The sequence below is a fragment of the Staurois parvus genome, unplaced genomic scaffold (genome assembly GCF_062004578.1).
Source record: "Staurois parvus isolate SC_StPar_1 unplaced genomic scaffold, SC_StPar_1.0 ptg000009l, whole genome shotgun sequence".
In the NCBI taxonomy this organism is placed as follows: Eukaryota; Metazoa; Chordata; class Amphibia; order Anura; family Ranidae; genus Staurois; species Staurois parvus.
The window spans coordinates 3960953-3974187 of record NW_028317805.1 but is presented as its reverse complement, the minus strand read 5'-3'; the positions used below and the strand labels follow the sequence as shown (position 1 = coordinate 3974187).

Here is a 13235-nt window from a genome sequence, read left to right as displayed (position 1 = left end):
CTTCAATACTTCAATCAGAACAAGTATAGAGATAGGAAGTCTGCTGTGTCTCTGACTTTCATTTTTAGCATGCTTTTTCCGGGTGCCACTGAATTTTTAACTCCATATAAAAGCAGGCAACTAGAATTTTTATAAAAAGACCTGTAGTAACAGCCTCCATATTTCTTACTATTTTCTTACATAATTTATGTTACACAATGCAGTAAGTAAGGTGCAATTTTTCAGATGGATGGACAAATGCACTATGTATTAATTAATATTAATGTTCATTTTAATTTAAATTTGCAATCAGGTAGGCTTTTATTGCACTAGAGACATATTATGTTTCTTCTGCAGTAAAGGATTCTTACCTGTCTTTTCACAATCCTTTAAACAATGTACACTGAGCTGTGCATGTGGAGATCAATGTGCGATGTGCAACATCTGTTAATCAAGATGGCTGAACATCTCATATTCGCAAAAATGACATGGTAAAGATGTTAGCACCGGCAAATCTCAATTTTTCCTTCAAAACTCAACACTGGCCCCCGCTCATGTTCTGAGCCTCCCTATCGGTTCTTTAATGTAATGGGCGATCTGACAGACTCTTGTTAATACTTGACAGGGAATCCTTGATTTTTACAGAAAAATATTAGACTGACGTACAAGTTCAGCTACCCATATTTCCAGATGTGTTGGTTGGTCTGACATGGTTTTCAATGAAGATGAAAACTGCCTACTTATTTGTATATCATATTCTCAGTTGGAAATGCCTTTTTGTTTGTGACAGATCTTTCTTAAGCACCAGCTTTTTAAAAACTTGTTTTGAACATTTTCAAAATGTGGTGTTTCAGAGACAAAAAGTTGGGAGAGATAAAAGAAGACCAAGTTCTCTGAATGACCTAGACCAAAGTCGAGAAGAAAGTGAGATCGATTTTCTGAGACTGCAGATCAATGAACAACAAATATTTATTGATGAACTTTCTAAAGTAAGACATGTTTCATTTTACTCCTCTATATGCATGACTTATAGCTAGCCTGTCTAAGGCCCCATTCACACCTGTACATTTAATGTGCGTCTCCTCTCCATTCAACCTCTGCCCAGTACTTCTGGGTATGAGGGAGCATGTAACTTACTCCCAGACAGCAAAGTTGCTTGGTGATTGGCTGTTCAGGCCTCCAGCATTTCACATGGTGACAGGGAGTGAGTGCTCAGCCACGTGTGATCTCCAAATCATGCTAGAGAGCTTGCACAAGGGTTTTCCTATTCATTCCTGATAGCTACAATGAGGAGCAGGGAAGCTAAGGATAAAGTGAGTATAGGTGCTGCTGGTGGAGCCAGCATTGAAGCGGTTGCTTTGCCCTGCAGGAACAAGCACAGGTTCTCTTTAATTGTGAGACATAGAATTTTATGGGCTGTGTCATTCAAGTGATCTTCTTGCAACTTCAAAATTAGTTTCCTTAGCATTTATGTTTCCTGAAAAGCTTTAAAGCCTAAATTTATGTGAGCAACAATATATATAGATATCATATATACATTCACTGGCCACTTTATTAGGTACACCTGTTCAGCTGCATGGTAACATAAATTGCTAATCAGCATGAAAATTCCAGTAGATCAGCAGTTTTTGAAATACTCAGACCAGTCCGTCTGGCACAAACAACCATGCCACAGTCAAAGTAATTTAAATCCTCTTTCTTCCCCATTCTGATGCTCGGTTTGAACTTCAGCATGTCATCTTCACCACGTCTAGATGCCTAAATGCATTGCGTTGCTGTCATGTGATTGGCTAATTAGCAATTTGTGTTACCAAGCAATTGCACCTAATAAAGTGGCGGTGAGTGTATCATAAAGTAATCGAACAATAAAGTGCTCAAATCACTGGTTATGAAAAGCATATAAACAAATACATGAAAAAAAAGCTATAAAATATATGTAAAAATAATATCCACTGTGCTTAAAATGAAAAAAAATATTTTTAAAACAAAGCATAAGAGTCCAGTGCATTCAGTTCCAAGAAACTTTGTCCACTTCTGTGTCTTCTTTCCACTTCAGTCTAGGTTCACACTGATGCAGTGCAGGGAACCGCATGGGATATGAACAGGAATTGCACTGCATTCCTGTTAAAATCACATGTGATTCTTTGCAGTGCGATTTCAGTCAATTCATTTTGTATGGTTCAAATTGCAGTACACCTGCATGAAAAGGGTTCATGTGCCTTTTTTCACCATACTGGAATTGGATCTCATGGGTTTTCATACCCATGCGATTCAATTCAGCCAATTGCACTACTATGTGTTCATACCCATGCGTTTCCATTCAGCTATTTGCCCTGCCTTTTGCGAACCTTTTATTTTTTGAGTGTCGTTAACTTAACATTGACACCCGCAGCAGTTCGCATGAATGGAATGTGATTGTGCTGTGGTGTGGGAAACGCTCAGGAATGCTGTGAATCCGACACCGCATCAGTGGGAACCTAGACTTTAACCTATATTACCAATGGTGCCTTCAATGACTACCTCCAATCACCCCAATCCAGTGTAATTCACCAGACAGGCAAAAGTGCTTTAGAACGGCATCCAGACCAGTGTTGCTTCTCCTCAAAAATCACCTCTCCTTCTGAACTCCGCTTTCAGTGTGATGATAGGCTCATGACATGTAATAGTGTAATACAATCCAAAACGTTAAATTTTATTCCATATAAAAGGAGGCTCACCAGACAAATTCTTGAAACTTAGCATATCACATATGACATCATTCATATGGCCGCTGTATGTACAGTGAATCAGTAAACTCAGAAAGCCGCTGGGATCTCAACACTATACTCAGCCACTACTCTGACATCACTTCCGGTCACGTCACGTCCGCTGCTTCACTTCCTGTTTACACCCATCCACATCCTAATATGTTTCGTCCTTACTGACTTCTTTCTTCTTTCTTGGAAGACGTTGATAAAGACAAAACATATTGGAATGTGCATGGGCTTAATCGGGAAGTTTAAAATGGAAAGAAGACACAGAAGTGGACTTTGTGTTTATTAAATTACTTCAAAGTTTCTTGGGACTGAAAGCCTACGTTTAGCTTAAATATTTTTTTAACTCAGTACAAGGGACAGTACTTACTGTACAATGAAAGAGTCTCCTGTGTTGATGGCTGCTATGTTCATTGAAATCTTATTTCTTCTTCTCCTTATCATACCCCCATAACTGAGATGTTTTAGAGCTGTGGGGGGTTAATACAAGCTGCTGGACATTCAATTGTCAAAATTGCTGACTATGCCCTTCCATTCATAAAAGCTGTACTATCATATTTATGAATGAAGGAGATGAACCTTTCATTCATCCGCCCATTCTCCATTGGTAAAGTGCTTTTCATTGCGGGAAGCGATAGTACGGCTTTTACGATTGGGTCCGGGTCCAGAAAGGGTGGGCATGGTTGGCATATTTGATGGTTGCCTGAGACAAGTCCAACTGCTTGTACTAACCCCCCTGCAACACCAGAAAACCACAGCTGCAGGGGTTTAGCGGGGTGGGGCAGAGGAATAAAGATTTCAACAAACATAGCAGCCACCAGCACACTTTCATTCATTGTAAATACCATCCTTGCTGCTGATTTAAAGAAAAAAATATTTCACCAAACTTCAGTTTTAATTGCAATCAATGAAAGGTCTGTGTTGCAATGATTTCACTGATCTGTACTGAGTGTTGAGGGCTCTTGCTAATGCTTACTGCTCTCTGAAAAGTGATCCATCTGCTTTTTTAACTTTTTTCAAATGGCAGTTTACATTGTGGGACCATGCCCAGCATTTGGCTCGCAATGACGGTGCAGCCCTATTATTCTCAATGGGCAAGTTTGACAGGCGGTGCCACCTGTCCAACCCTGCAGCCTCAGTTAAAATTGCCATGAAGCAAAGCATCTAGACCGTGGCATATGTACAGCCCTATTAGTCTATAATGCTAGAATCCCAGTGGTTGGCCGAGGAGGCAGTAAAATCAGGTCAGCCACCTATTTTTATTACCTCCAATGGCCACCAGTGTGAAACAGCCTATAGACTCTCTACCTTGAAATCATCAGCTTTAGCAGCGACATCTGTTAGTTGATGTATCTGACCATGACTCAACAACAACTTGTAGCTGCATTGTGAAGTTTTTAGTCCATTTCAAATCACAGAAGAAAGATTCATATCATAGTATGACATAGGGCTAAATATGACCTCTGGAGCAGATGGAGCAGCAGATAATGTTGATAAGAACATTGGAGTAACTATGAAGCCAGTGTTCTTCTATAGCTTTTCTGGGTAGTGTCTCAGGGTCTTTTCTAACAAACTGGAAAAAGATTTAGTCAGAAAATTGAGCTTATAGAACAATAGCCAGGAAATATAAGCTACTGTCAGGAGTTGGTCCTTCTTTCCAGCGGTGTGTTTTGATAATATTTTCTTTCCTTCTGGTGAGATGTGAGAACATTGCATTGCCAAACTAATCATGACCTCCCGGTCTTGGGCAATCCTCACTTGCCTGCCACATGCTGTGAAAAGGATTTTTTCCATTTTATGATATAGAAAATGGAGATGACTTAAATCTTTAATACGTAATACCTCTACAAGCAGTAATAAACACTTCCCGTGCCTCTTTGTGCCTTTTTGGTATTGCTTCTCAAAATGATCGTAAACTTTGCCAAGATTAATTGAATCACTTGAATATGCTACATTTTATATGGACAACCTTACCAGACCTACAGCCACAGAGTAACCTTTAATCCCTGGTCCATTATAGGTTTCCATTATTAAAATATATATCCCTACAAGTGCCTTAATGTTCTTAGCTGTTCTTCACTGGTATCAGAATAGTTTAGCAGTCAGTGGATGTGTCCTCATCTACACAATATAATGTGCTTATACACTGTACATGGAAGCCAGCTGATGCTTGTAGATAAAGATATTTCATTTTGGTTTTATCAGATTTATATTGTCTTTCTAGACACTGGAAACCGCAGGATATGTGAAGAGTGTCATTGTAAGTATTCATGGCAGAAAGCATTGTCATTATCGTTGCATCATCTAGAATTTTTTTAATAGCGTTACAGTTGTATTGGGGGGATTCTTGTACTGACTTCTGTAGCTGAAGACACTATGGAGTAATTCAGCTTCTAAGTTCACAGCAGAAATATCTAAGGTGTTTAAAGCTAAATCATGTAGCCATTAAATATAAGCATTTTGTATCTCTGCTTCTGTGTAGTAAGATAAAGTAAAGTTAAATGCTTATTTAGTCTAGGAGGTAGGGAATATGCAGAAATATTTTTATTCCTTGCTACCACAGAAGTTCTTTCTGACAGGTCCCACAAAGCCACTCCTCTGCACTGGTCATGTAGATGCACCCTAGACAACATCATCATGTACAATGCAGTAGCAGCTGTACTCTCTTTCATTGTACATAATGATGTTGAGGGCACACCCATATCTCAGGAATGGAGGAGAGCGCAAGCTGTCAGGGGAATAGAGCTAGATTAAGACCTTGGGAGGTCCAGGACATTTCAGGTTGATTTACATTCTCAATGACAGTCACACGTGTTTAAAATGCATCACATAACCTAATTCCGGGGTCACGCATGCACATGCAGTCATAGTCAACCTTCTTCAAAGCAGAGCTCCAGGCTCCCCCCAAACAATGAAATGTCAGCACATACAAATACTGTAGCTGCTGACTTTCAATATAAGGACACTTACCAGTGATGTCCTCACCCAAGCCGATAATTTCATTGGCTTCAGGTGCAGGTGCCTGCATTTTCAGTAAGGGAAACCAGAAGTGAATCCTTGTGGGGTCCCTACTGTACATGTGCGAAGCACACTGTGCTTTGTCAATGGTCACACAGTCTTCTGGGATCTGTGAAGTGTCCCAGAAGGCTGTAGGGGAAGGAGGGGGGCTGAACATCTGGCTCAGATCGCCTCGGCACATCTGGCCAGAAGTGGAAACGGGTAGGGACCTGTTAAAAACAGGTACCCAATCCCCCTCCCCCCCCCAAAAAAAAGTGCTAAATGTGGTAGTGGAAGGGGGAGGAGACAAACAAGTGGAACTTCCCGTTTTGGGTGAAGTTCCATTTCAATAGTGTAAGTGTTCTATGTGTGATTTGCTTGAGCTGTTTGTTTTTAAAAATGATACAATATACCAGTCCAGAGTAAAAACTTTTACAGATCATGTAAAATATTACTTCCCAAGATACATTTAAAATTAAAAAGTAATTTTTTTATTATGATATATTTTATAGTATCGTATTATCATTTATTTTTTATTATTTTATATCATCTTTTTATATTGTTTTATGTTATTTTTGCATGGGGGCCCTTCTGTCAGGGAGCCCAGGACAGTTTCTCCTTTTGTCCCCTTATCAATGCAGCACTGCAGGTGAATGAGGGATATGGTAAGTATTCCTCTACTTCTTATCCCCTTAGACTAAACAATAATTCTACCCTTCCTACCTGAAGGGGCATCCACAAAATTCTTATGTCTAAGTCAGTCTCTCGACAGCTCAGCTCACCCTTTCCCATTCACTTTAGTAATTGGCAGCCTTCTAATCCCTAAACAGAGCAGGATCTCTGGGACTGGTGAGCAGGGGGAACTCAGATGCTAGCAGATAGTCTTGCCCCAAATAATCCATAGTGGCTCACAATTGATGCCCATCATCCTCCCAGCCTGCCTGGGTTGTTGGTCTGTTCTGCAACACTGTGGATTGAAGCTTCTCCCTGAAGAGAACAGGTCCTTGAACCATGAGTCTGGACAGCAAGAGTCTCTAACAGAAGGCCTCTGGTGAGGCCTTTGTGCAAAGGTATCAATTAGCTCCTGGGGGATCCGAAAGGAACATTTTTCACTCTCTGGAGCAAATTGGATCATGCTTTATTTTTTTTTGTTTTCCTCTCAGGGGCAGACTGACAACTCATGAGGCCCCTGGGCAATAGGGGATCATGGGGCCCCTGTGTCCTTGCCCAAAGTCAAAAAAGCCTATAAAAAAAGGTACCAGGGGCATCTCATGGGGCCCCCTACTGACCCTGGGCCCTCGAGCAGTGCCCGAGTTTCCAAATGGTCAGTCCAACCCTGCTTCCTCTGTATTAACTGTGGGTATAAGATCATGATTATGGTTTTTCATTTGTTTTGTTTCTATTGGTTGAATTAGGTGTTTTCCAGCCTAACTACTGTATGTAACTATGGGGTTTATTTACTAAAGCTGGTTCCCTCAGAATCCCATGCACTTCTGCATTGAAACCAATCAGCTTACATGTTTTATTGCTAAAGCTTAACTGAACAAGCTGAGGTTAGAAGCTGATTGGCTACCATGCACAGGTGCACCAGATTCTGAGTGAACCAGCTTTAGTAAATCCCCCTCTATGAAATTGAGTGCTTCTGCTGTGAAATTTAAAGCCTAATTCTGCCAAAATGTCTGCAGCTACAGAGGTCAGTAAGGGCTTGCTGTAAAGCTGATCTGTAAAGTTGTAAAGCTCATTTACTTCTTTTGATATATGTAAATAAATGAATGTCCATAGCAAATGAACCTGGCCACAGGTTCATTTTAAATACAAACTATGGATTATGTGCTTTTATGACAATACTTTAGTTACAACTGTAACTTAAAGCGGAACTCTACCCAAAATGGGAAGCTCTGCTTGCCTGCCTCCTCCCCCTTCCTGTGCCACATTTGGCACCCTTTGGGGGGAGGGGGGAGCGGATACCTGATTTTGACAGTTACCCACTCCAACTTGAGGCTCACTGACCCAGAAGTTCAGCCCCCCTTTTTTCCCCTGCAGCCTTCTGGGACACTTCACAGGTGGCTGCGGGCCATTCACAAAGCGCAACGTGCTTTGCGCAGTAGGAAACCGGCTGTGAAGCCACAAGGCTTTACTGCCTATTTCCCTTACCAAGATGGACCAGCACCCGATGGCCGACTGAAGAATCGGCTTGGGTGAGGACATTGCTGGATGCCTGGAAAGGTAAGTGCCTTAATATTAAAAGTCAGCAGCTACAGTATTTGTTGCTGCTGACTTTTAATTTTTTTTTGGGTGGGGGAGGAATTCCTCTTTAAGCTGGGACAAATCTCCCTTTGCAACACTGCCAATTGTCACAATGCCCAAACAGTGCTTTTTTGATTGTTTGATCAATAGTTTTCCTGCCAACTCCTTTAATTTTTTTAATTGAAGGATGTCAGGCGGAGTGGTGTCAACACAGTAACCAATTGATCCAGTTTCATCTGGTTCATTAGAAACCAGCTGAAATTTGCACAGTGTATGACCAGCTTTAGATCTTTCATAATAGAGATGTAATCTACTTGCCAAGGTTTTTGGTTTACATCTGAACAAGACTGTAGTGCACCAGGCCTTGCTCCTGCTTAAATCCCACTTAGGCCTTGATGTCTTGTATCCTGACAAACTAACTGACCATCGAAGGATGTGCAGGTCACGTGTCCTCATCCACACCCACTGTAGTCTTCCTGTTGCCCCTTAGACAAGGAGAGAAGGTGAGCTGGATCTTTGGGCAAGGAGCTATGGTTCTACCACAAATGTGTGTGAAATGGATTTGATAATACCCACATCATTTATAATGTTTCCTAAACAGTATTAGAAGCAAGATGCAGAATAAAGAGCTTCCAGCTTCCCCTCTTTGATGCATAATGGGCATTGCGCCATGTGCCAGTCGTAAATTCACTGACTTTCCATAGAGAACAGGAGCTTTCCTTAGTTACTTCCTGAGCGGAATTTAGTTTTGGCATCCTTGTGCTTGGTCCTATTAAACAGCATGTCAGATGCTTCGTCAATGACAGTTTTAAAGTTACATTGCCCTTTTACACGCACAGCATACAAGATGTTCCCAGCCCTTTCCTAAGCAAACGGAGTCTTCCATCACCTCCACGGTCTGTCTGATTATACTGGGGACTAGGTATTGTGTAAAAGCAAAAAGTTATTAAACTGGTTGACTCAATAGAAGCCTACTAGCCATATTTTTTTCATGTCTTTACATCACTCAGCATGGCTCATATTTTAACTTTCTTATGCCAGATGCAAACTGGAAAATTTCTCTTCACTGTGCAATTAATTTATATGTGCAGGACCGAGAAAAGCTTTTAAGATTCCGGAAGCAGCGGAAAAAGATGACAAAACTCCCCAAGGTAAAAGCATTTTCCATTTTTATTCTGAGTTTTATGATCAGAACTAATCATAGAAAACAAATCTTCCTGTCTTGGAAACGGCTGTTACTGGTTAGCAGATGCAATGGAGCACAAATATAGCAATTTGTTCCTCCATAGAGCTTTATTAGCCTTGTGCACAAATGTCACTTATAAATTACATACATCATCTTATTATCTAATTGCTGTTTGCCATTTAAAGTTTAATGCATTATAAACCTTCCTACCTGCACCTTGTGGTTTTTCATCTGCATAAGATGTGCATTGATCCTGTAGTTTCATGATGGCATTTGTTGGCCTGTATGCACAGTTTCTGTTTGCATCTAAACATGAGGCATGCAGCATAGCTCTGCACAGGTTGATGAATGACCTCTGTTTGTAGCCTGAGAATTGACACTTCCCATGAAGAAACTACATATCCCACAATCCCTGGGTCTCTCAGTTTACTGCACTGCAGGTGAAAGCTAAATAGTAATTCGATCTGACACGGACACAAGTAGGCAGAACAGTTAACATACAGATCACCGTACAATCTTTCATCACATTAGCAATCCCACATTTGTGATGCAACACAGAGGAAATTGTAAGGCATGGACTGGACACTGACACTGTGTGACCTGGAACAAAAAGTTGCCTTTTCCTTTAGCGAATAGGGTCAAGCTGAATGAATACATGGAAATTGATCAGACATGACACTACAAACTGCAGCCACATCATATGAGCCCATAATTACTAGGTAGGGCAAACAGACAACACAGGGTATATAATGAGGGGCTCAGCTTCAAGTGGAGCTTGCAGAGAGGTCAACCAAGAAGTGTGTAAGGTTAAGGGCTTCCTACTCACATTTATTCAAAGGCAAAAATAAAGCAAAAGTCCAACATAAGACCGATTGCCCATGCAGGGGTAAAGATCAGAGTCCAAAACATAGGTTCAGCAAACCGCTGTTAAGCATCCTGGCTAGTAAATAGACCTCGTAGGGGTTGGCTTCAGTCCTGTCCTGCAGACATGTTGCCCTCGCAGCCTGCTTGTCTTCTTTGGCCCTTTTCACATGGGTGTTCTGTATGTCTGTTTTACAGATGAAAAACGGACACCCATGTATTTCTATGCACTAGCGGATGTAAATGGAGGATAATCTGTTTACATCCGTTAATGTCTGCATCCGTTAAAATCAGTTTTTTTGAATGGAACAAAACCCTGTTTTTCTTCCATTAAAAAAATGGAACGGATGAAAAATGGATGTAAATGGACAAAAAACTGATGTAAACAGATGATAACAGGTTTAAACGGATGGCAACGGATGAAATACGGATGTAAACGAATGAAAAAAACGGATGAAAAATGAATGTAAACTGTTGAAAAATGGATGAAAAACTGATGTGAATTGATCTGTTTTTTCTTGGAAAAAACGTGAGTGAACTGATGATAAAAACAGAACGCCTGTGTGAAAGGGGCCTTTCTCTGCATCATTAACGAATTAACCCAGGGAAGGACGAATTTTACCACAGGTGAGGAGCAAGGTGTGCTCAGGGTTTAATCCCCTGCCTCCTGCTCCAAGCTTCTCACTGCCATCTATTTACCTTATGAATCACAAAATCCTATGCGGCAGATACATCCCATCCACAACTGACAGGAGCTGTTTCCCATACGGAAGAAAAATATATATGAAATATATTTTTTAAATATTCTTCCCAAATATATTTCCATATATTTGAAATACTACAATTTTGGCCATATTCAATATATTTATAAAATATATATATATATATATATATATACTGTATATATATACTCATGTTGAAATGCATTTTTATTACAAAATATATGAAAAATATTTTAAAAAATACATTTAAAATATACGGTATGTCTTTAAAAATACAAATCTACATCTTTGAAATGCCTTTACAAATATATGTAAAAATATATGTTAAAATAACTTTTGTATATGTTATAAAAATCTGCAGAATATATTTTAAAAAATAAATTTCTTTTAAATATATTCTTCAGATTTTTTTTTTTGGGATGATTTACCCTCTATTACTGTTCTGGTGTCAACCCAAAATTTGGGATTTTCTTCTACTTTCACTTTCAATGAAAACAGTAAACAGGACAATCAGAGAGGGTGAATCTCCCTAATGGGGACACAGACAGCAATTAAAATGGCAGGTGTTCTAATCCCTCTCCACTATCCAAAACTAAAAAAAAAGTTTTGCCTTTAGTGAAACTTTATCTATCTGTTGTTACCCCTTTAAACAACTCTTAGTTGTGGTGTATTTTTGGCCCCACGCACAGCAGCTGCAGATTCGATTGGCTCACTGATTTTCCCAGAAGTCTGCACTAAGATACATGACAGATTTTAGGCACCTCCTGCAATAGGAATTTTATTTTTGGTAAGATACTCCCTAAGAGTTAATTACTTTTAAGAACACTGAAAGTACAACGGGTGATTAAAATGAACCAGGTGTTCCCATTCAGAATCAGTCTGCGTTGGTCACGGTCGAACAAACAACTATTTCTTCAGAGTAGAAACAGGTGGGAAGCTGCAACAAAGTTGGTAAAATCTCTGCAATGTACATTTATCATACAGAGGGGATTGTTTTCTTTTCTCAACAAAAGTGGAGTTACTCAATGAAGAGGAAGAGGGAATCTCTCCACTATTCTCTCTGCCATTCGGAGTACTCTTGTTTTGCACAGTGCAATCAGTCACACTTGTCGCATTTGTACAGGGGGGTGAGCAGGGAGGTGATATCATCAGTGTGCTGTTGTTCCTTCATTCTCCAATAACATGCCAAGGGGGATCCACACTGTATTGTGTAATTGCTAAATAGTCTACTAAGAGGCCCAGCACCTGCCTGAAAGCTGAACAGAATAAAAAATGATTTGGCAGGCATAACAGTGCATATATAGATATCTCAGTTGGGTATTTAGCTGCTTAACTGGAGTTCAGATTTAAATTATATGAACTAATATTCTTTTCATTTGTATATTTTCTTTATTAGCCAGTTGTGGAAACATTCTATGGTTATGATGATGAGGCCTCGCTGGATTCTGATGGTTCTTCGATATCCTACCAGACCGATCGAACAGACCGTACCCCCTGCACGCCAGACGAAGACGTGGAAGAGGTGACACATCTTCATTCATTGTTCCAGCTATAGGATATGAGCCTGCACATCCAATTTGATGCTACCTATTTGTAATCTGGTATTTGAGTCCAGTAAAATTATCAGCTTGGTTTGGTAGTGATGAATTGATCTGAAGATGGACATCCTAATACTCATGTTAAATTAGAGACGTCAGTACGTATCCTTAAAGGGTCCTTAAAAGGTCTGAAGTAACATAATTATATACTGACAAGAATTTTTATACCACTGATATATGAAATTGTAGAAGTTCATGGGTATTAAAATAATATATTTTAAATGAAGGTGGTTATTTTCCAACATATAGTTAAACTCCTCTCCATGAATTCTATGAAGCTATAGTCATTATTGTGCCTACAAAGTAAAAAACTACACAGCAAAGAAAAACTAAAAAAAAAAAATAGAATTGTATTTGATAGTCTTAACGCCCAACTGCAGTAAAAGTAAAAGTCTTTGTTTGCTGGGGGGGGCTGTGTCCACACTGCAAGGGTTAACTGTTCATTTCTGTCTAGGGGATGGGAAATGCACTTTTACTTACCCGTTCCTTCACTCCCCCCTGTAGTATGTTAAAGTGCTTTTACTAAACATGAATGTTGAATTTACAAACTACTTACAGTTCTGGAAAAACAATACAGGCCATACAGAGGGGGAGATTTACTAAAACTGGTGCGCACGGAATCTGGTGCAGCTGTACATAGTAACCAATCAGATTCTAGTTTCAACTTCTGCTGCTGGTCATGTATTTAGAAAGTTTGGATAGCCACATACACAACGATCACGTGGGGTTTCTTCCACATAGACAGGCAGCAGATCAGGTAAGGCAGGCAATAGATCTCATTTCCCTATTACAGTCTTCTTGGGATGGAGATTTGGCCAGAAATGGGATGCTCTTGTTGCTTGACATCTGCAAGGCATTCAGCTCACTCTGATGGCCCTACTTCTTTTGGATG

The 13235-nt window shown here is 40.0% G+C and overlaps 1 protein-coding gene across 4 annotated transcripts in view; it reads left to right on the top strand.

Moving 5' to 3' along the window:
• Positions 1–13235, top strand: part of JAKMIP3 (Janus kinase and microtubule interacting protein 3) — a 185258-nt gene that overhangs the window by 83010 nt on the left and 89013 nt on the right. For all 4 annotated transcript variants that reach the window (XM_089669254.1, XM_089669263.1, XM_089669244.1 and 1 more), the window contains 4 exons: positions 834–968; positions 4957–4992; positions 9068–9127; positions 12142–12267. In XM_089669254.1, the coding sequence (XP_089525380.1) occupies positions 834–968; positions 4957–4992; positions 9068–9127; positions 12142–12267 (357 nt within the window). The remainder of the gene's footprint in view (positions 1–833; positions 969–4956; positions 4993–9067; positions 9128–12141; positions 12268–13235) is intronic.